This window comes from Aspergillus eucalypticola, assembly GCF_003184535.1.
Source record: "Aspergillus eucalypticola CBS 122712 chromosome Unknown BO83scaffold_22, whole genome shotgun sequence".
Classification (NCBI taxonomy): Eukaryota; Fungi; Ascomycota; class Eurotiomycetes; order Eurotiales; family Aspergillaceae; genus Aspergillus; species Aspergillus eucalypticola.
Genome location: NW_020290296.1, coordinates 209,973 through 229,560, shown reverse-complemented (window position 1 = coordinate 229,560; position 19,588 = coordinate 209,973). Strand labels below are relative to the sequence as shown.

Genomic DNA, 19,588 nt, shown 5'->3' with positions numbered 1-19,588 from the left:
CATGCACTTGATCATGTTGGACTAGAGGGATATATTATAGGACCTTCTGCTACTGTCACTGACCACAGGAGTCGTCCTTGTAGTATGACCGAACTTACGGTCAAGCAGAAATAGCAGTACGGTATGGCGCATTCAAATATACGGTCTTCGCGATTTTTACTGAATTCCAGAAGTAACGAGGTTTGGTATGAGCTGAAGATATACTTGTGAGTTGTATACTGCCTCAGATCTGAGGCATCAATACAAGGGCAGGGCTCTCACGTGGGCGGTGAAAGTGAAAAAAAAGGCACACATGAAATTAGCGAAGAACCGGCGTCAGTCAAGTCGTCATGGGCTGAGAAACTACCATAGTTTACTTACTGTGTAGAGAACTCTCTCCTTGGGTACTACGAGTAAGCACCAAATACAAGGAATCACTAGAGTTACAGCCCGTCATCTAACTGCCACTCACCTTGACCACTGTAGATATACTTTTTCCATACCTACCTTTTCTATCCTTCTACCTATTATCTTCTGCCCACGGCCAAAGTGGGCGTCGCCATCCTGTCTTCCCTTCCGGGCACCCGTTTTCTTTTCCTTTCTTCGTCTCTCCGCTTTCATCGCTCCGCAGCTGGTCCTGCTTCATCCTTTGCTGCTGCTGCTACTACCTTCCCCTCTTTGCGACTCTCGCTTGCTGCTGCTACTCCTTCTTCTCCGTCCCCGCCCTTCCTCTTTCTTTCCCGCCGCTCCTACTCGAGCAAGAAGAAGAAAGCATCCAAGTCCAAAATGCCCCCCAAGAAGGCCGTCGTTCAAGAAAAGGTCCTGCTGGGCCGTCCAGGAAATAACCTGAAGAGTGGTATCGTATGTGAGCATTGACCCCACCATACACTATGTGTGTTTTTTTTTTTTTTGCCCCTCCCAGCCTCCTCCCTTTTCGTCTTTTTTTACCCTTTTGTTTTTTTTTCTCAACCTACCCTCCCTCTCCCTCGCTTGTTTCCTTCTCCCCTATAAATATCTCCCTTTTCCTTTTCCTTTTCCTCCTTCTCTTCTCCTTCCTTCTCAACATACAATCAACACACACAATGTAATTGCCAAAGAAGAGACATAATAATGTTTATTCTCTCCTCTCTAGGTTGGTCTCGCCAACGTCGGCAAGTCCACGCTCTTCCAGGCCATTACCAAGTCGTCTCTTGGTAACCCCGCCAACTTCCCCTATGCTACCATTGACCCCGAAGAGGCTCGTGTCATTGTCCCCGATGACCGCTTCGACTGGCTGTGCGAGCACTACAAGCCCAAGTCTCAGGTTCCCGCCAACTTGACCGTCTATGATATCGCCGGTCTGACCCGTGGTGCCTCCACCGGTGCCGGTCTCGGTAACGCTTTCTTGTCGCACATCCGTGCCGTCGATGCTATCTTCCAGGTCGTTCGTTGCTTCGACGATGCCGAGATTATCCACGTCGAGGGTGACGTCGACCCCATCCGTGATCTGACCATCATCAGCGAGGAGCTGCGTATCAAGGATATCGAGTTCGTCGAGAAGGCTCTCGAGAACCTTCAGAAGCAGACCAAGCGTGGTGGTCAGACTCTCGAGATGAAGAAGCTGCGTGAGGAGGAGGCTACCGTTGCCAAGGTGCTCGAGTGGCTCAAGGACGGCAAGGACGTCCGCAAGAACGAGTGGGGTCCCAAGGAGGTACGTTTTTTATCATTCTCTTCTATCCTGCGCTGCACCTGCAACCCTTTCATGATGAATAAGAGTTTTACTCGAAATAACCCAGCTCGTCGAATGTCTCAATTTTTTTTTCCAACGTAGAGGCATCATGAGATTACGTCCCGTCTGATTTACTTGATTATCATTTATTTTGTCATCTGCATCATTGTTTTGGCAACATGCTGATTTGTCTAGGTTGAAACCATCAACCCCCTGATGTTGCTCACTGCCAAGCCGGTTGTCTACCTGGTCAACCTGAGTGAGAAGGACTACATCCGCCAGAAGAACAAGTACCTGCCCAAGGTGTTCGAGTGGATCAAGACCAACTCTCCGGGTGACTCTCTGATCCCCATCTCCGTCTCGTTCGAGGAGCGTCTGACCCGCTTCGAGAGCGATGAGGCTGCTCTGGAGGAGTGCAAGAGCCTGAACACCAAGTCGGCCCTGCCCAAGGTGATTACCACCATGCGTCAGGTGCTGAACCTGGCCAGTTTCTTCACCACCGGTACGGACGAGGTGCGCCAGTGGACCATCCGTAAGGGCATCAAGGCCCCGGCTGCTGCTGGTGTTATCCACACCGACTTTGAGAAGACCTTTATCCAGGCCGTTGTGTACAACTACGCGACTCTGCGTGAGTACGGAGACGAAGGTGCCGTCAAGGCCGCTGGTAAGGTGATGACCAAGGGTAAGGATTACGTTGTGGAGGATGGTGATATTCTGTTGATCAAGGCAGGTGCTGCCCGTGGTTAAACGTGGTTAAACAGAATATATAGCCTTCAATACCATTATCATTTCCTTCAACTTGATGTTTCATTGTAGTAGTCATAACCAGCAACCAGTAATCAATCAAACCGTAATCTATAGCCATACTTCCGTAGTTCATACCTACGTATAGCAGACCTGCAGCTAGCTACCCCACCGACCACGTGACATCCCCCGCAACAGATCTGCGTGAAGATTGCGATAGCCTCCGAATTCACAACATACACCACACCACCAGCAAGATGTTTAAAAAGGAGTGAGTAGATGCAGCTACCAAATACCCCCAACCTACCCAATCTATCCAATCATATCCTCTTACTCCTAATCCTTTACCGCGAACCCTCCTCACCAACAATCCTCCTCACCATCACCACCACAAGCAACCACTAACAGATGATAGTATCCCCCCGAGCAACCGCTCAAAAGTCAAATCCTCCGTGCAGCGCGGCCTCCGCCAACGGTTCCTAGACACATACCCAGGATTCGAACCCTACATTGAAGAAGTCCTACCGAAGAAGGCCCAACTGGATGCCGTGAAGCTGTACGCCTATATCCCCCTCCCCCACCAAACCACCCACCACCCACCACCCATCCATACCTCCCTCCACAACACACACACACACACACACACACATATAAATATATATATATACTAACCCCTAGCCCCCCCTCCCTCCGGGAGGCGGGGGGGAATTATACAGACCAGAAAGATCCACCCTCTACACCCACGAGAACACCCCCCTCTTCTACCAACCGCTCGACGGCCCGCCCATTCCACACCTGAAACTCATCCACGCCTACCCGGACGCCCTGCCCACGATCCAGATCGACCGGGGAGCTATTCGTTTCGTGTTATCTGGTGCGGCGCTCATGGCGCCTGGGTTGACGAGTGCTGGGGGGAGATTGCCCGATGTGGAGAGTGGGGAGAAGGAGATTCAGGCTGGAGAGGTGGTTGCTGTTAAGGCGGAGGGGAAGGAGACGGTTTGTCTTGTGGGGGTGTTGAAGGTCGGTACGGAGGAGATTAAGAAGGTCGGGAAGGGGGTGGTAATGGATGAGGGGCATTATTTGGGGGATGGGTTGTGGAGGTATCATCTTGATTGATTAATTTATGTGTCTGTCGACCGGAGGGGGGGGGGGGGGGGGGGGGGGGATTGGGGTTAATTTCTTTGTCTCCGGGAGGGAGATGGGGTGTGTTTTGGGGCGGGGGAGGAGTATGGGAAGGGGAGAGGGGGTTATTATACCAGTTTGGTTGGGGAGATTGGGGTTGTTAGGGTTGAGGGTGTGGCTATATGATATGAACTTTTTATTATTATGTTTGTATGTGAATGAAAGTAAAAGTGTCTATGTCTTCTGTTGTTTTCTTGTATTGTGATATTATGTACACTTGTATAAGGTTAGGCATGACGGTCTGATTCAGGTCGCGGGGACAATGATGTCGGTGATAGTGATGACCATGATGGCGTGCGGATCGCCAGTCCTAGCCCCTTCACGCTCGTTCCTGACCCGTTCAGTCCCGTCCCTGGTAGATTGCCATCTCGTAGCCCCGCGCGCGTCACGGCCCGTTGCAGCATATCGCCTGATCCGTCGAGCGCTATTAAAAACCGAGCCAGCTCTGCACACAGCTCCCAGTCGTTCTTCCGCGATGCGAGGTACATCAGACGGACGACATAGTCCTCGATAGGCGAGTCGTGGTCGTCGTCTTCATCTTCGAATGCCTGCAGCACTAGGAGATAGCCTACTGCTGTTTTGAGGGAGTTGAGCTTGAGTGCTTGCTCGAACAGATCCTTCGGGGGAGGGAGGTATGTGAACAGGGTGCGCCAGGACCGGAGTTCGGTTTTGCGTGTGCACTGGACGACAATGTCGAGGTATACGGTGGCGGGTAGGGATGCCTGGAGGAACGATATGACCGTCGGGAGGAGGGGGCTGTGTTTCTGTGATGGGTCGTCGGCCTTGCTGTCCTTGCTGGCGTTGTCGACTTCATCGTCGAGGACATGGTGCAGCAGGACTTCTAGGGCGTGCGGGAAGTAGGAGAGGTGGGAGAAATGTTGGCATAACGACAGCGCTGCTGGCATGTCGCCATGTGTCAGGCTATGTTGGAGGAAGTATGGAAGGAACAGGTGTGTCTATACAGTCAGCAGCAGTCTTGAAGACCAGGTAACAACTTACTCGGATGGCAAATTTCAGCACGGAGAACGTGACATCGCGGCGCTGGGTCATCTCTGCCTCCACTCCCAGCACGATGCCCTTATTCAGTAGAACTGACAGAGGATAAAAGTCTAGCGGTACCTCGAGCGGTTTCGCTACGTCTTCCCGGTGCAGCACATCTTGCACATCGCTCCATGAAAGGAGTTCTTTCCCGCAGAACGTCCACAGCGAGTCCCGCAGCGACAGGTTGCTGTGATACATGTTCAACGCCATCTCGGCTGCCGGACTAGCCGGGACTGACTCGTCCACAGATGGCGCAAAGTTGAAGGACAACTGGTCCCTCATCAGAATGTAGTACTCGACTTCGTGCGATACCACACGCATGTCGTACTTTAGCTCTCCGGTCTCCGACGTCGATGGCTGCAGCAGAACCAAGTTGCCGTCGACCAACAAGAGCACTGATGCGACCTTGACATCCTGTGATGGATCGCCATTACCTACTGCAGTCAGTAAACGTAACCACCCAGAAGCAGCACACTTACGCATCTGATCCTCAGGCAAAATCCAGCTGATCGCTCGCACGCGGGTCGGTGCCCGCACGATGCCATGAAAAGCAATCTGACCAACCGGGACCAGTGTTATTCGGGAGTGTGCAGAGTTGATGATATAGTGGTAGAGGATATTATCATAGGTATAGACAAGAAGGGAGTCTTCGCCTGACGGCCCGATGAAGACGACAGGCGAAGGTAGGTATTCTATATGCAAGATTGTATGGTTGTTCAGGGGACTCTCTCGGGAGTAGAGCCGGAGCTGTGACGATAATTAGTACTTGGTGCACACTCATCTCTGTTGACTCACCTCATAAGATCCATCGTTGTCGATGGCAGCAATCAGAATGTGTCCGTACCAGCACATGCCGCCTCTGACGGCAAACGAATTCTCAATCTTGGAGTCCTCAAACACTCGCCAGCGGCCGCTGTTCACGCTATAGTGTGCAAGTCCACGCCGGCCAGCAATGGCTACGTACCTCCCGTCCTGCGAGACGACGCTGGATCGAATGGGCCACTGGGAATGCAGATAGGATGGAGGATATTGCGCATGGTGCCAGAGCGAATCCTTACCCGAGATAGTCATGAGATCGGGTAGGTCGTGGCCGCGGTAGAGAATAATCTCCGTCCCGGTTTGCAAGAGACCCCGAGCCAGGTTCGCAGAAGAGTAGCAGCCCGTCAAGGCGCTGCGAGCGGTTTCCAGTATCCACAATCGGCGATCATTCTGACCCGTAAGGATAATTTCAGCCCCCCCGCCAATCCAGCAGCCGTGAGAAACCCCAGTCACCCAGTCCTCATCGTTCGACTTGGCAAGAGTCCGATCTGCCGTGAAGCTGGTCCCACCGGGCTTGCCAAACACACTCCATGTCGTCCATCCACGCTCATAGCCTGCAAAGAGGCAGTAGCCGTCTGGCGAATAGGACATGAATGACAGGTTGCCGGTTGTAGCAAGGGAAGCTGGCAGTTGAAGCCGATGCGAGAGAGGAACATTCCCCATGTAGTCTTTAGCCGTGTATACCAGAATTTCGCCGTTCGCGCAGTTGACAGTAAGAAGCGAGAAGCGGGCATTGACCGCAACTTTCATGGCTTTCATACCCTCATCCTCGGGATTGTGGAAGCAATGTCCTTGGAAAAGCTTCCTGGGAGTCTCCGAATCCGTTGTGCCTTCCGGAGTGCGCTGGACGGCATACGCCTGACCTTCGTTGGTAATCCATACTAGCAGATTGATAGCTCGATCATACACCATATCCGTAATAGATGTGCGCTTGGACACACCCAGGACACGGCTCAGAAGCTCAGACTGGGTCTGTGAGCCGTCTGCATCAGGCATCCACCGAATGCACTGAATGGCAGCCGGCTTCACCGTGGCGACGACGAGTTCATTGTCCAACGCAAGGGCTTTCGCAATGCCCGACTCTATCTTGATCGCCATTCTAAAACGAATGCTGACATCTCGAATGCCAGTGGCCTCTTCCTCGGCTGTTAAGCGCGCAAGCTGCTGACGGCGAGTCGAACTGGTTTGATCGAAGTGGTGTTGATACACACGAGTGGTAGGGCCCACAGCAATCGTATACGTCAAAAGGTATCCATTTAGCGTCTGAGCAACGAGAATGGTCGAATCTGGGTGCATCAGGAGAGCTACATTAGGCCCATAGTTCTCCAGGGAAGAGGCGGACCGAGCAACCGCAGCTACAACAGCGGTGGGCTAACTGCTTGTCAACATGCGCATCTTACAAGTTTCAAGAATAGGAACCTACTCTAGTCTGCCATATAGCAATTGACGAATCAGTCATCGTCGCAAACATGAACCCACTCCTGGAAACGCAAAGCCCCGTAATGGGCTCATCCGCCCAGGCCGAGTCCGTCGTCCCCGTCGGTTTGTCGGCTTCATTTTCTCTCAACGACAAGCCCTGCTCCGCAGAGCTCTCGTACTCTATTGAATCATCATCTTCGGAGATCGTAACCGGGATTGCAGGGCCATTGATCGCATAGACCCGGGGAACTCCATTGGGCCAGTACATGGCTCGACACAGGCGCGAGAGTCACGGAGTATATCAACAAGTTCACATCGAGTCATCTTCGTCAGACGCGGAAATCTTAAACCGTCGGAGTCGGGACAGATGCGATCCCGCGAGTACCGACCATATCCACCCAAGAGTCTCACTGACAGCGATGGATGAAGATGACGGTTGGGGACGTGGATATGGATTGGATCCAGCTCGGGAGCACGGGGTATCACGTGCAGGGAAGCTCCGGTGACAAACAGGCCAAACATTCTGCAAGCCCCCGCATCCAATTTCCCCCCCCCGCGACGCCTTTGCTTTGCTCGTGATAAGACATTTCCGTTCTCTGTGATACCCCCTTATACCTCACACAATGGTAAGATTGATTTTTTTGCGCAGCCGATCATTCTGTAGCTATGATGAGGACCTAACTTCCCTCTCTCTAGGCTCCCACAGAGTCCAAGAAGCGCCTCGCGCTTGCCATCATTGACTTCCTCGGTGCCAGCTTGAAGGATGGCACCCTGACCGCCGACGATGCCGATTCCATCGAGATCGCCCAGTCCTGTATCGCCGATACCTTCAAGGTTGATCCCTCCAACGAGGCTGCTGTGAAGGATGCCGTGGGTGGGCAGTCTCTGGCCAGCATCTACAGTGTCTACGAGAAGCTTCGCAACAAGCCCACCGGCGACTCTGCCAAGTCTGCCGAAAGCCAGAAGCCCGCGGCTGGCGCTCCCACCCCCGAGTCCGATAAGCTGAAGTCCGAGGGTAACGGTGCCATGGCCCGCAAGGACTACACCACCGCTATCGACCTCTACACCCAGGCTCTGGCTATTGCTCCCTCGAACCCCATCTACCTCTCCAACCGGGCTGCTGCCTATTCCGCGGCTGGACAGCACGAGAAGGCGGCCGAGGATGCCGAGCTCGCCACTGCTGTTGACCCCAAGTACTCCAAGGCCTGGAGCCGTCTGGGACTGGCTCGTTTCGACTTGGCTGATTACCACGGTGCTAAGGAGGCCTACGAGAAGGGTATTGAGGCCGAGGGCAACGGTGGTAGTGAGGCCATGAAGCGGGGTCTGGAGACTACTAAGCGCAAGATCGAGGAGGCCAAGCGTAGCACCGAGCCTCCCGCTGATGCCGTTGATGATGCTGCTGGTGCTTCCCGCGGTGGTGGCGGTATGCCTGATCTCTCTTCCCTTGCTAGCATGCTCGGAGGAGGTGGTGGTGGCGGCGGCGGTATGCCCGACCTCAGCTCCATCATGAGCAACCCTATGTTCGCCAGCATGGCCCAGAACCTGATGAGCAACCCTGATATGCTTAACAACCTCATGAGCAACCCCCAGCTGAGACAGATGGCTGAGAACTACGGCCGTGGCGGTGGTATGCCCGACATGTCCTCTTTGATGAGTGACCCCAACATTGCCGAAATGTAAGTGACATGACATATCAGTCTACTGCATTGCAACTAACATGTATCTTCCAGGGCTCGGAACATGATGGGCGGTGGTGCCGGACGTGGAAACCAGTAAACGGGATATCCTATATGTGTTAGTGTTTCGGAGCTTTATTTGTTCATTTCATCAAAAACCATTGTCGCGCTCTCGACCTCGTATACGTGCAATGTATGATCATCTTAATTATGGAAGCGAATAGACACACCGCTATACTTGTCTGACAAATCTGTCTTGTTAAGAGGAACATATTTCTTTCGTTTCACAGCTGTATTTACAAAAACTCATAATGATCCACTTCATGTCGCCAGATTCAGGCCACATAACACCTAGACTCGCTTATCAAAACCACCAGAGAGGCCTAACGGCCACTCAACATAAAGGAACAAGACAACAAGCACTGAGCCAATGCAAAGATTTCATCAGAAGAGTGGAGGGTGAGGTTGCAAAGCGAGTAAACACAACTCCCGAAACGCCCGAATGGAAGCACAAGGCCCACTGCGCAGATGTATATATATGATATACTCTTTTAGCGGACGCCAGTGAAGCTGGATCGGAGTCCAGCAGAGGGTGAGTGAGGATATCACAAAAGTGGGAGAAGGATGGTAAGAAAGGCGCCCAGCAAGATTAATCAAGTTACTATCACAGACGGTTCCATGAAGCGCCAGTTCCGCCTGGTCTCTATTTTAACAAAAATCAATATTGTACAGTCGGATGATATCAAAACAATCGAGAAGAGAATAGAGGCATGTCATAGACCAAAATCAAGCAGGTGTTGTGATCGTTGAGCGTCGAGGTAAGGCGAGGGAGGTGTAAGAAGGATATTTCGAATGGCTTAGATGTAGTCACGAGCGGCCTTCTGCAGCTCGATCAATCTCCAACCCCGGGTCTCCGGGTTGTTGACATCCTCGGGTATCCGTGTCAGACCGATGGCATAGGTGACTAGCTGGACCTTATCCTCCATGCCGGCAGCCAGCTCGCCCGTCTTCACGTTCTTGTAAACGTGAACCTCCTGGGAGCGGCAAGTCACAACGAAGACGGGGATGTCGCCGGGCTCCAGCATGCGGGCGTGGGAAACATCAACGCCACGGACATCGAGGATACGGCCATCCGACTTAAGGCCGGCAGTAGTGTACTGCTGGGCAAGAGCAGCGTAGACATGGAACTGAGCATCGGAGAGCCACAGCTTCAGGGTCTCAACGTCTCCCTTGACGTAGGCGTCAAGCACTTCGGGCAGGATGTATTCACGCATCTCTCTGAGGAAGGCTTCCATCTGGAAGTTGGGGTCCATCTCACGGAACTTCTTGATGACACGAGCGGTCTCGTTTTCGGCGAAGAAACCAGCAACACGGTCGGAAATGCTGCGCGCGGTGCTGATCAAGGGGTTCTCCGACTCCTCGTAGGACTCCTTAAGGGTGAAGAGCTTCTGCATCATAGGGTTGGAGTCCTTGAAGTCGCGCCACGATTCCTTCCAGGCAGAGTCCTTGTGGAGGGTAACGTGGGTTCCGGCACTAGAGTGGATAACTGTTAGAGATCTCCTTCACATAATCTACTAAACATGACTCACTTGGGATCCTCAACCATCGGCTCCACACGGCGTCCAGCCTTGAGCTCAGCCTCTTCACGCAGCTTGCGCTGCTTCCGACGCTCCTCCTTCTCGATGTAACCACCGTAGCGAGAGCTGCTACCATCATCGATGGCATTCTTCACACCACCCACGGCACTCTTGTAAGCCTCGGTTTCTCTGACAGGTCTTGTGACCTTCTCAATACCAGAGCCAGTGACGTTGACACCCTTTCTGATACCCTTGACAACAGGAGTGTTCCAGGTCCATGCGGCACTAGTGCCAATGGCCTTTCCGGTGGTCTTGAGGGCAGTCGCAGTCTTGGAGGTGGCGGCTCCAGAAGCGGCTTCATAAGCGGCACGAGCCTTCTTGATGTTCTCGTTCTCGGAGAACTGGTGAGCAGACGAAGCAAGAGCCTTTGTCGACTCATTCCACTCCTTCGAAGCCTTGAACTCCGTCTGGAGAGTCTCTCTGAACACCTGCCAGGGAGACTTGTCACCATGGGGGGGCGGCGGAGGCGCATCCTTCTTTCCTTCCTTCTTCGACTCCTCTTCGCTCTTCTCCTCTTTCTCCTGATTGGGCTCTTCCGACTGCTTCTCCTGCTTTTCTTGTTGCTCCTGCTTATCCTTCTGCTGCTGCTGTTGCAAGCGAGGGGCGACGACGTGGAAGGATCTGGTCAGAGGGAGAGCAGCGAACGGGGAAACGAGTTGAGAAACGGGACGGTCCGCGCGCTGGCTGTTCAAGAGGGAGTTTCGTGATGTAGCGTAAGAGCAGGACTGAATCAAAGAGCGCTGGGACACAGCAGCGGTCTTCAGAGTCGGCACCTGAGACCGTAGGGTGGCCGCCCGCGCGGTGACCGACATCCTGGTAGCCGAGATCATGCTATGCGACTATTAAAACAAGAACCGAAGTGAAACCAAGGAAAAATATAAGATCTGCGTGTTCGCCAACCCCGAAGATAAGGTGGGAGGACTGAGTTGAGGTTGAGGTTGAAGGGGGAGGTGGATGAGGAAGAGCGAGGAAGCGATGTCGGCAGCTGGTGTCAGAACGAGCGAGAAGGGAAAAAAGTTGAGATGCTGGACGCCAAGCCCGTCGAAAATTCGGCCCTTTTCCGCCGCCCTGTCGTTCCGGCCCAGACTTGCGCCGCATCTTCGACTTGGAGCCACCTCCGGCTATTTGCAATCACGACAATTTCCATTGTCTGTCCGGAGTTGATTTTCATCTTGCTCCGCGTTTCAATTCCGTTGGCTGGTATAACGGCCACGTTCGGTCCTTTCACCCGCCGCCTAGCCGTATCTCCCCGACATCCTCCTCGATTGACGACACCGCAAAGATGAACTCGACATTCGTTACTGCCCTGTCGAGGGCTCTGCCTACCGTTGGCCGCTCGTGTCAGATCCGTGCCCCTGCTTTCCGTCTTACGAGACCCTTTTCATCGACTCCCGCGATCCTCGAAAATGCAAAGGAGAAGACCCGTCAAATCGAGAGAGAGATCTTGAACACCTCTGCGGAGAAGCAACCTGCCCAAGAGAATGCATCATTCTCTGCGATCACCAAGATGATGCAGGGTGAGAAGGTTCGCTCAAACCAGGGTGTGAGTCGTGACTACTCCCGGATGGCCGAGAGCCTGGAAGCAGAGTTGATCAACCAGCCGTATGCCGATCGGTCTCCTCCTTACCACCTACATGTCTACTGCCACAAGCACAACACCATCATGACATTGACACGGCCGAATGGAGACCCAATGTTGGCTAAGAGCTGCGGTCACCTTGGATTCCGCAAGTCTAAGCGTTCCGGTTACGAAGCCGCCCACCAGCTGGCGTCGCACGTCTTTGGCCAGATACAAGAAAGGGGCTTTTTGTTGGAAATCAAGCGCTTGGAAATTATCTTCCGTGATTTCGGACAAGGCCGTGAGGCTGTCACCAAGGTTTTGCTCGGTAACGAAGGAAGGAACATCCGCGGCTTGGTTTGTCGGGTGACCGACTCCACCAGACTCAAGTTTGGTGGTTCGAGAAGCCCCAGGGTTCGCCGTCTTGGTTAAGGGGGTGCATTTTGTTGACGAAGTTTGTTATGTCGTTCTGACGCGGGTAGAAGTGCTTTGCTAGAACGTCTGAGACAAGAACACGGGCATGCTTTCATGATACCTGATGATGGGATGGGATTGATCAGAGATGCCCCGGAATAGGGTTCTTCTCAGTCCAACCATATGGCGACCCTACACTGTATCAACTGAACCGTTCTTGTTGGGTGGCAATAGTTCGGGCAATGGTTCAGGGTTCAGGGACCAGCTCCTTTTCTCTATTTGTATACTAGCCAGCCTGTTCCCGGCATATATGGGATTTATTTTTTTAGGATGCGAGTTTCTACGGGTGCAATGTATATCAATTCAAAGTTTCTCCTAGCAAGAATGTTATAAATGAAGGCGTGTAGTCGGGCAGTTTGTCTTGGAAATCTCCATAAGAGCGAGGCAGGCTGAGATCTAGGCCGACCCAAAGGGGGATAGCGCGAGGAGCTCCCAGGACTGCCACTCCGAAAGCTGTTGGCTGAGATCCCCCCCCTCTTGTCCTCAACAACTCCCTCACTCTCACTCGTCGTTCAGCTTATGCTTCTAGCCTGTCCATCGTGACGTTGACTTCTGTCTCTTCCGACTGGTTCTTTGCGCTTTCTTCCTAAGCTCTTTCGTTGAGACTGCACTGTATCCAATTACCTGCGGGCGCATGCGCCGGAGCTGCTCCTCTGCGACGATCGAGCAGCGGATCCCCCCTTCGAGACCGGTCTAGACGGCTTCATGAGTGCCTGTGATTCTGTGTTGGGCCGTCGTCCAAGACCGTTTGGATGCACCCTCTAAATCCCTTCCTCCGTGCCTTCTTCCGAAGCACAGTTCCGGGGCAGTGTATACCCACCGAGAATCATGTATGTCCCGCCAACTCTATCGGCTCCGGTCTGAGCCCAGCTTCTGACATGCCCACTTTAGGTCCTCCTAGTACCTGTCACGGAATCGCTGGTCGGCTCGCGCGACCGCGAGTCATCCCTCTACTACTCCGATCTCGTCGTATCCGAAGAATTCTTGGGAAGCCATACCTTGCGAATACCAGTGTCCACCGGTGCCGGCGGGGGAAAGGATGACTCAAATATACGAGATAGCCGGGGCAAGGCCAAACAAGTGACGACGGTCAACGGGCGCACGGTTATTATCAAGGAGAACTCGGTGTACAGTAACAAAGGTGGGAAAGCGTCCGGCTTGTCTCCTGAGTGGCACATGCGCTGACCCTTGTAATTAGGCTTCAAGTCCCTGAGCCAAGCCCAGCTGTTATCTGATGCACTGTACTACAACAACAGCAACGATTCGCAACCATGGCTGATCTACTACATCTCACGGCCGTTGATCGGCTCATTCGATCCCGGAAAGATCGTCACTGCTGTAGTACCGGGCATGCTACCAAAGCGCGATATCATAGGCAACGGCATAAAGTCCAGCGAGTCCGTTTCGTCGCCACCGAAGAAGGAGATAAAGACATTTGGAGAACTCCTCGCGCACTTCCCGATGATTGCCCGACAGATGCAACCTGGGTTGGAGAGATTGTTCAAGGAATTTGGAAAGGAGCTGGGGAAACCGTTGCCACCTCCGCCGTCTCGTTCGCCCCTCATATTCGACGAATACGAACGGAAGCAGAACAACAATGAGATAACCGCCGATGAATCTGCTTCTATCCGTAGTTCTGCTTCTCGCAGTAGGGAGGGCCTGCCCTTCAACTCTGAAGAGTACTTCGAGGATGATGAGGATCTAATGCGTCGAAGTCTGGAGACAGCTGTTACTGCTGCGATTGACTTGTTTCGTTTAGTGGATAAGCAGCAGTTGTCTTTTCTAGGTGCCACCACCGATCTTACGGGACCGTTAGTGGAAAGGCTCATCGAGCGCTACGTCGCTGAGCAGGTGCACGAATCTCTTCTCTTCCCTCGTCTTTGCAGTTTCCGCCAGCCGGAGGATGCAGAGCTAGACTCTAGGATTCGTTATATGGAAAACATCGACATCTCGCAAGTGGGCATAGTTGTCGATGGTGGACGAGAGGGTAAACGGGAATTGCTACAGCGCATCGGGAGAGCAGTGGAAGAGTTCCGCAAAATGCTAGACGCCAAGTGCCCCCATGACATGTTGAACACTCTACTTCAGACAATCAAGCTCCTGTCTTATCCTGGGAATTACGATAGGGCGGGGTCTCTTGCATCGGAAAAGCAATACGCGCCGGTAACGATCAACGCTGATATTCTGGTTTCATTGCTGCTGGTTGTGGTCATTAGATCCCAGGTGAAGAACCTGCAAGCGAGGCTGATGTACATGCAACATTTCATATACATCGACGATGTTGACAGTGGTGAAATGGGCTATGCGCTGAGCACTCTCGAGGCTGTTCTTACATATCTGGTGACGGATTCTGCGGGTCTCCGGCGAGCCAGTATTCGGAACAGGCGCTTATGGAATGCAACAAAAGGCGGACGTGTCGTGGACATGAAGGCCATATTAGAGCCAAATGGCGATCAGGAGTCGCTAGACGAAGTCCCATGTGAGCCCGAAGAAAGAACCGTTGCGTTTCGGACGCATGACGAGGATAATCTTTGTCAAAGTCCACATGAGCCCTTGCTCTTGCAGGATGCACCGTTCGAAATGAATGCTCCCAGTGGGACGGCGCATGATGAGGAACCGTCAGAGCCACCTCCCCTTTCTCATGTGTTTCCTTTCCAGACGTGGACGAACACGGCCCCTCCGAAAGAAATCCGACGCCCTGTGAAGAAGGTTTCCATGGATGTCCGCAGTCTGTCTGAATCATCTGGGATATCTTTGGCTTCCCGGACAACGGGAATGGGCTCCATTTCAAGCGCGATTGAGGGGGACAGTTCAATTGAGACATTGACGAAAACGCAAGATCCTGCAGGCGATTCGATTCCGATGATGGCCGTAGAGAGCCGCCAGCCAGACGCCTTGAAATACCTGCTGAGCCTTCAAGATTACTATCCGCTGGCGGATATTCTCGAGGACACAAATACAAATGGAACCACATTACTTAGTGCTGCTGTTCAGCTTGCTCATGTCGAAATGGTGGACATTCTATTGAACTTCCTATTCAGTTCAACGGATAAGCACACCATTGCATCGTACCTACAGAAGTCAGACATGCATGGGCGTACGGTTGCACACTACCTCTTCAGCACGCCATCGGTAATGCATAGGTTAGAAGGACTGCTGCCGTGGTGTCAACGCGACAAGCATGGTCAGACGCCACTTTTCGCTCTATGCAGGTCTTACGATCACCCGGACTACAACTCGATGGTGAAAGAAGCACTCACGGCCGCTCAAATTGCCCAAGGTGATGGCAAGCCCTTGCGCCTCGATAATCATGTCGACTCTAGAGGCAATACATTATTGCATATCGTTAGCGATCCGGAAATTACCATCCGCCTCTTGCAAGAATGTGACTGTGATCCGAATGCAACAAATGATAAAAGGTTTACCCCTCTCATGATGGCCAGCAAGTACGGCCGCATCGATCAGGTCCGGATCCTTTTCATGGACCCCAGAGTTGATGTTCATCTGAAAGAAAGCCGTGGTTTGACTGCTGTCGAACTTGCTAAGGATGATGAAGTGCGCAATCGCATTGACGATCTCATCCTTCTCTCCCACCCCCCATCAGCCTACGACGAGCAGTCTGGTCGTGTCACGACGGTGGTGCGCTCATACTTTGTTGAGGATGCGACAGTGCGCTTTGTTCTCAAGTCCGGTGCCCCGAACCCAACCATCAACTCAGCAGAGTCCCGTCCTGCGTCAGGGACAACATTCACAGTTACCACATGCCGTCGCACGTTTTCTGACTTCGAGAACCTTGCAAAGTGCCTGTCCATCGAGCATCCGGCTTCCTATATGCCGTCTCTGTCCGACTTCCGTAGCCCTTTCCAGGTTCATTCCAAACCGTCCCGCTCTGTGCTCCATGACATGCAAGAGAAGCTCGACAGGTTCCTCAAGGTCTTGCTCACGCATCCAACTTTCGCCACTCACGAGATGCTGTGGGAATTCTTTTTGGTTCCCGAACTGCAGCCCGAGATGATGGCAGACCGCTCGCAGCGCAAAGCCCAGGTTCTCACGGAGTCCATCAACGACGACTACGAACCCGTCACACGCGAAGGCATGCGCGAGACAGAGCAATTCGTCTCTCATGCCCAGGACATGGTCCGCGCCGTCCACGTCAACACTCGCAGTCTGCTTCGTCGCGGCCACGCTCTCCAAAACTCTGCATCCGACATTGCAGACGCCGTGGCCCTCTGTGCCTCCGTTGTCTCAACCCTCAAGGAACCGACCAACGCTCTACCAGCCTCCTATGTCGACGCGTTCACCCGCTATGCAACCCATCTCTCCACTTCATCTTCCGACTCTTCTCCTCTCCTTCAATTCCTCACGGCCCTGACCTCAATCGACAACACCACAACCGCCATCCTAGCATCCCTCTCTCGTCCCATTTCCCTCATAAACAACCTATCCTCCACAAACAGAAACCTCTCCCGCAACCGCTCATCCCTCGTATCCTCTTCCCTTCCCCGGAAATTCAACATCAATTTCCCAGGCCTCGAAGAATCCCGCCAAAAGTCTGTCCGCGACCTCGAAACCAAAATCCAGGACTCCGAACTCCAAATCGCCCGTCTCTCCCGCGAAATCACTTGGAACAAGGACGTGGTTGTCGGCGAACTAGCAGGCTGGACCACCTGGCGCGAGAAAGTCGGACGAGATGCCATCCGCTCCTTCGTCCGAGCAACCTTAGTCCGAGAACGCGAACGAGGGAAGCGCCTAGAGCGGTGTTTACGTGGAGTGCGTGAGATGCGATAGATCTGTTTACTTTCATTTATCCATTCACCCTGTTGTATCATCCTATCATTATCTACAAATCATGCATGTACGGGTGTGTGGTGTATTTGCTTTCTTCCCCTTTCATTTGAGTGCGTTTCGCTTTTCACTTTCTTTACCTGGTAATCTTTCATTCTTCTGGTCCTTTCATAAATGGCAAGCTCTGTAGACTTATTATCGATTGATTGATTGATTGACTGACCGGTGTTGTGTGCTATGTTGCCATTTATGATCTTGGTCTGCTTTGACGTTGTGTTGTGTTGTGTTGGTTGGTCTGGTCGCTTTGTCACTCGGCTTGTAATGCGTCTAGAGGACTGCTTAGCTGCGTTGTTAACCTAACCTATATTCATATATTACTAATATAAATCCGACGATGTGATGATATGAGTGATCTTATTTGTAGGAAAGTGGTGGCTTGCTCATGGATTAGTGTCGGGTTGACTTTACCGTATTCTGAATTTGAACTAGGGTTGTATAGTTAGGAGTAAAGATGGCTCAGCTGAGGGTAGCTGGTGTGTTGCCTGCTGTGTTAGAGAAGCTGTCTCATTCCTTTGCTGGGCCTTGGCTTTTCCTATAATTAGATTTCGCGGACTTCGGATTAGAACGAAGGGAAATGGGCCTATTTTCGATAACTTTTGTCTACTGAGAAGATGCATGGCCTTCTTTTTAGTTCGTCCTGAAAAGGACTTTCGTAAACAACAAGGCCTTGTACATGAGTTCACGACGAGAAGGAATATCCTATAGGGACAGAAAGGAAAAAGGAAAGTAGACATAAAGTCTCTGAATTCCAATTCCGGCTTGGAAAATACAACTCCTAGTCGTTTGTGACTATACCAAACACGTACCCAACAAGCACACCATCCCATAGTCCTGTAAGTCAAAAGGAGAAAAGAGGCGACATTGTTCTTTGGATCGCTGGAAGTTTAAACAAGCTGTTACCACCAGCGGAGTCACGTTTGCTGTTCGACGGGACATTACCGCCCTCATGTTCGACGTTCAAACAAGTCCGCTCCAGGCCGTAGGCTGGGTCTGTGTGGTGTATCATCGGCTTCACCGAGAATGCCCTCAAGGGTGATGGTACGACAACGATTGATCTGGCCTTCGAGCCATGATGTTCGTGGCGGGAACGTTTTAACGCGCTGGCTGGACGTTCCGGTATTGCGTTCAACTCAGTTGTAGAGCCTGCATCTCCCAGGGTAGAGCTGGGTGAGTCGAGCGTAATGGTAGAGACGCTTCTGCTCGTGTGATAAACTCTCGTCACGGAGGGGCCGTCTTGTTCAATGAGATAGGTCGAAGATGGCGAGCGACTTCTACTAAACATCAAAGTCTCTCGGCTTATCTGCTTGCTGCTCGTCGCAGTCATTTTGTGGCCTCCCTCGAGCAAGGAGAGAGCAGAGTAACCGGAGTTTGCATAATCTTGCTTTTCACGTTTGTGTCGCTCCCAGCTTTTTTTGGCCTTCTTGATGGATAGAATAGCCAAGAAAGTGAGAGCCATTACTGTGACGGCCGTAAAAATGCACGCAGCAGCAATGGAGCTTTTCTGGTAACTCCAGTGCGGTATCCAATTCTGGTTCATAAACTCTGGTCTCCGAGGGCCTACACGCAGGTTCGCCTGAGATACCCCAACCTGTGCTGCACCGTCCTCATTTGTAACCATTTCCTGTGATGAGATGTTTGAACGAGTTGCAAGCTGGGAGTCCCTGGCATAACCAAAACCATTAAGAACAGTATCTAGCCGGTGTTTGACAACTTCACTGTTCCTGTTCCACAAGTGCATGCCCCCATAGTCTCTGTTTAGCAAGCTGTACGTGCTTTCCAGTATCCCGGCAGACGTTCGCGACTGCTGCCCCAGGGTCCTTCTAGAAGCGGTAGTGGCCCTTAAGGGCACAATAGAAGCTAACAGCATCAGGAACGCGGGGCTGTGAAGCAAACAGCTGTATAGTTTTGCCAGGCTTCTCCTGACACAGGCAAGTGAGTTTAATGATGGGACGCGTGGTGTGTATAAAGATCGAAGGCGCAATACAACTATTGGATGACGGTAGTAGCTTGTATATTGATAATCGCTGCCATTAGAGCAAATGCGTCGAATCAGTAGCATGTCAGGAACGGTTTAGAGTATCAAAGAATAAGTAATCTGTCCGTTGCAGCACGGCTTAATGATATCGGCGAATAATAGAGGCAACTGCTCTGAGAATCACGGCTGGATTGTGGTTTCCTAGATTCAAGTATAAATGTGGAAACTAGGGTTAGCATAGTAGCGCCTGAAAAGGGTATTTCTCTATTGGTGGTACTAGTAGTGCACTTCTCATTCAGTCTCCAGAATTCATAATATGTACTGTATGAGTCATTCAAACATCAGGTGAAAGTCGGGTGAACAATGAGTATAGACCGATATATGTTGGCGATATATTCTGCCTTTGGGGCAGTGAGTATGGACGTCATAGTACAATAGTGCCACCAGTAATCTGCACAAGTTACTGACACTGAAGTACTCAAGTTCAATAGTAATCTGATGACATGACCCTCATTAATTGAAGAATGAACA

At 52.1% G+C, this 19,588-nt stretch overlaps 6 protein-coding genes across 6 annotated transcripts; 3 read left to right on the top strand and 3 right to left on the bottom strand.

Moving 5' to 3' along the window:
* Window positions 1–765: 765 nt before the first annotated feature.
* BO83DRAFT_401058 (GTP-binding protein YchF) lies at window positions 766–3,547 on the top strand (the record flags this gene model as incomplete). Its single annotated transcript, XM_025533439.1, has 5 exons — window positions 766–840; window positions 1,112–1,669; window positions 1,883–2,429; window positions 2,840–2,987; window positions 3,148–3,547. The coding sequence occupies 5 exons, from the start codon at window positions 766–768 to the stop codon at window positions 3,545–3,547; spliced, it is 1,728 nt and encodes a 575-aa protein (XP_025385449.1).
* A 293-nt stretch (window positions 3,548–3,840) lies between these two features.
* On the bottom strand, window positions 3,841–7,301 carry BO83DRAFT_365984 (RIC1 family protein; the record flags this gene model as incomplete). Its single annotated transcript, XM_025529694.1, has 4 exons — window positions 6,897–7,301; window positions 5,450–6,844; window positions 4,613–5,401; window positions 3,841–4,569 (listed from the first exon to the last, which is right to left on the bottom strand). The coding sequence occupies exons 1-4, from the start codon at window positions 7,158–7,160 to the stop codon at window positions 3,841–3,843; spliced, it is 3,177 nt and encodes a 1,058-aa protein (XP_025385448.1). The 5' UTR covers window positions 7,161–7,301.
* A 1,966-nt stretch (window positions 7,302–9,267) lies between these two features.
* On the bottom strand, window positions 9,268–11,206 carry tim44 (protein translocase subunit TIM44). The gene is made up of 2 exons (XM_025537766.1): window positions 10,158–11,206; window positions 9,268–10,101 (listed from the first exon to the last, which is right to left on the bottom strand). The coding sequence occupies exons 1-2, from the start codon at window positions 11,033–11,035 to the stop codon at window positions 9,426–9,428; spliced, it is 1,554 nt and encodes a 517-aa protein (XP_025385447.1). The 5' UTR covers window positions 11,036–11,206; the 3' UTR covers window positions 9,268–9,425.
* A 56-nt stretch (window positions 11,207–11,262) lies between these two features.
* Window positions 11,263–12,539, top strand: BO83DRAFT_380548 (mitochondrial 37S ribosomal protein uS11m). Its single transcript, XM_025531771.1, has one exon. It carries the CDS (start codon window positions 11,488–11,490, stop codon window positions 12,193–12,195), a length of 708 nt encoding a protein of 235 aa, XP_025385446.1. The 5' UTR covers window positions 11,263–11,487; the 3' UTR covers window positions 12,196–12,539.
* Window positions 12,540–12,735: 196 nt separating this feature from the next.
* On the top strand, window positions 12,736–17,415 carry BO83DRAFT_343039 (putative VPS9 domain protein). The gene is made up of 3 exons (XM_025528682.1): window positions 12,736–13,067; window positions 13,129–13,378; window positions 13,436–17,415. The coding sequence occupies exons 1-3, from the start codon at window positions 12,990–12,992 to the stop codon at window positions 17,023–17,025; spliced, it is 3,918 nt and encodes a 1,305-aa protein (XP_025385445.1). The 5' UTR covers window positions 12,736–12,989; the 3' UTR covers window positions 17,026–17,415.
* A 505-nt stretch (window positions 17,416–17,920) lies between these two features.
* BO83DRAFT_401052 (uncharacterized protein) lies at window positions 17,921–18,820 on the bottom strand (the record flags this gene model as incomplete). Its single annotated transcript, XM_025533438.1, has 1 exon — window positions 17,921–18,820. The coding sequence occupies one exon, from the start codon at window positions 18,818–18,820 to the stop codon at window positions 17,921–17,923; it is 900 nt and encodes a 299-aa protein (XP_025385444.1).
* Window positions 18,821–19,588: the final 768 nt, after the last annotated feature.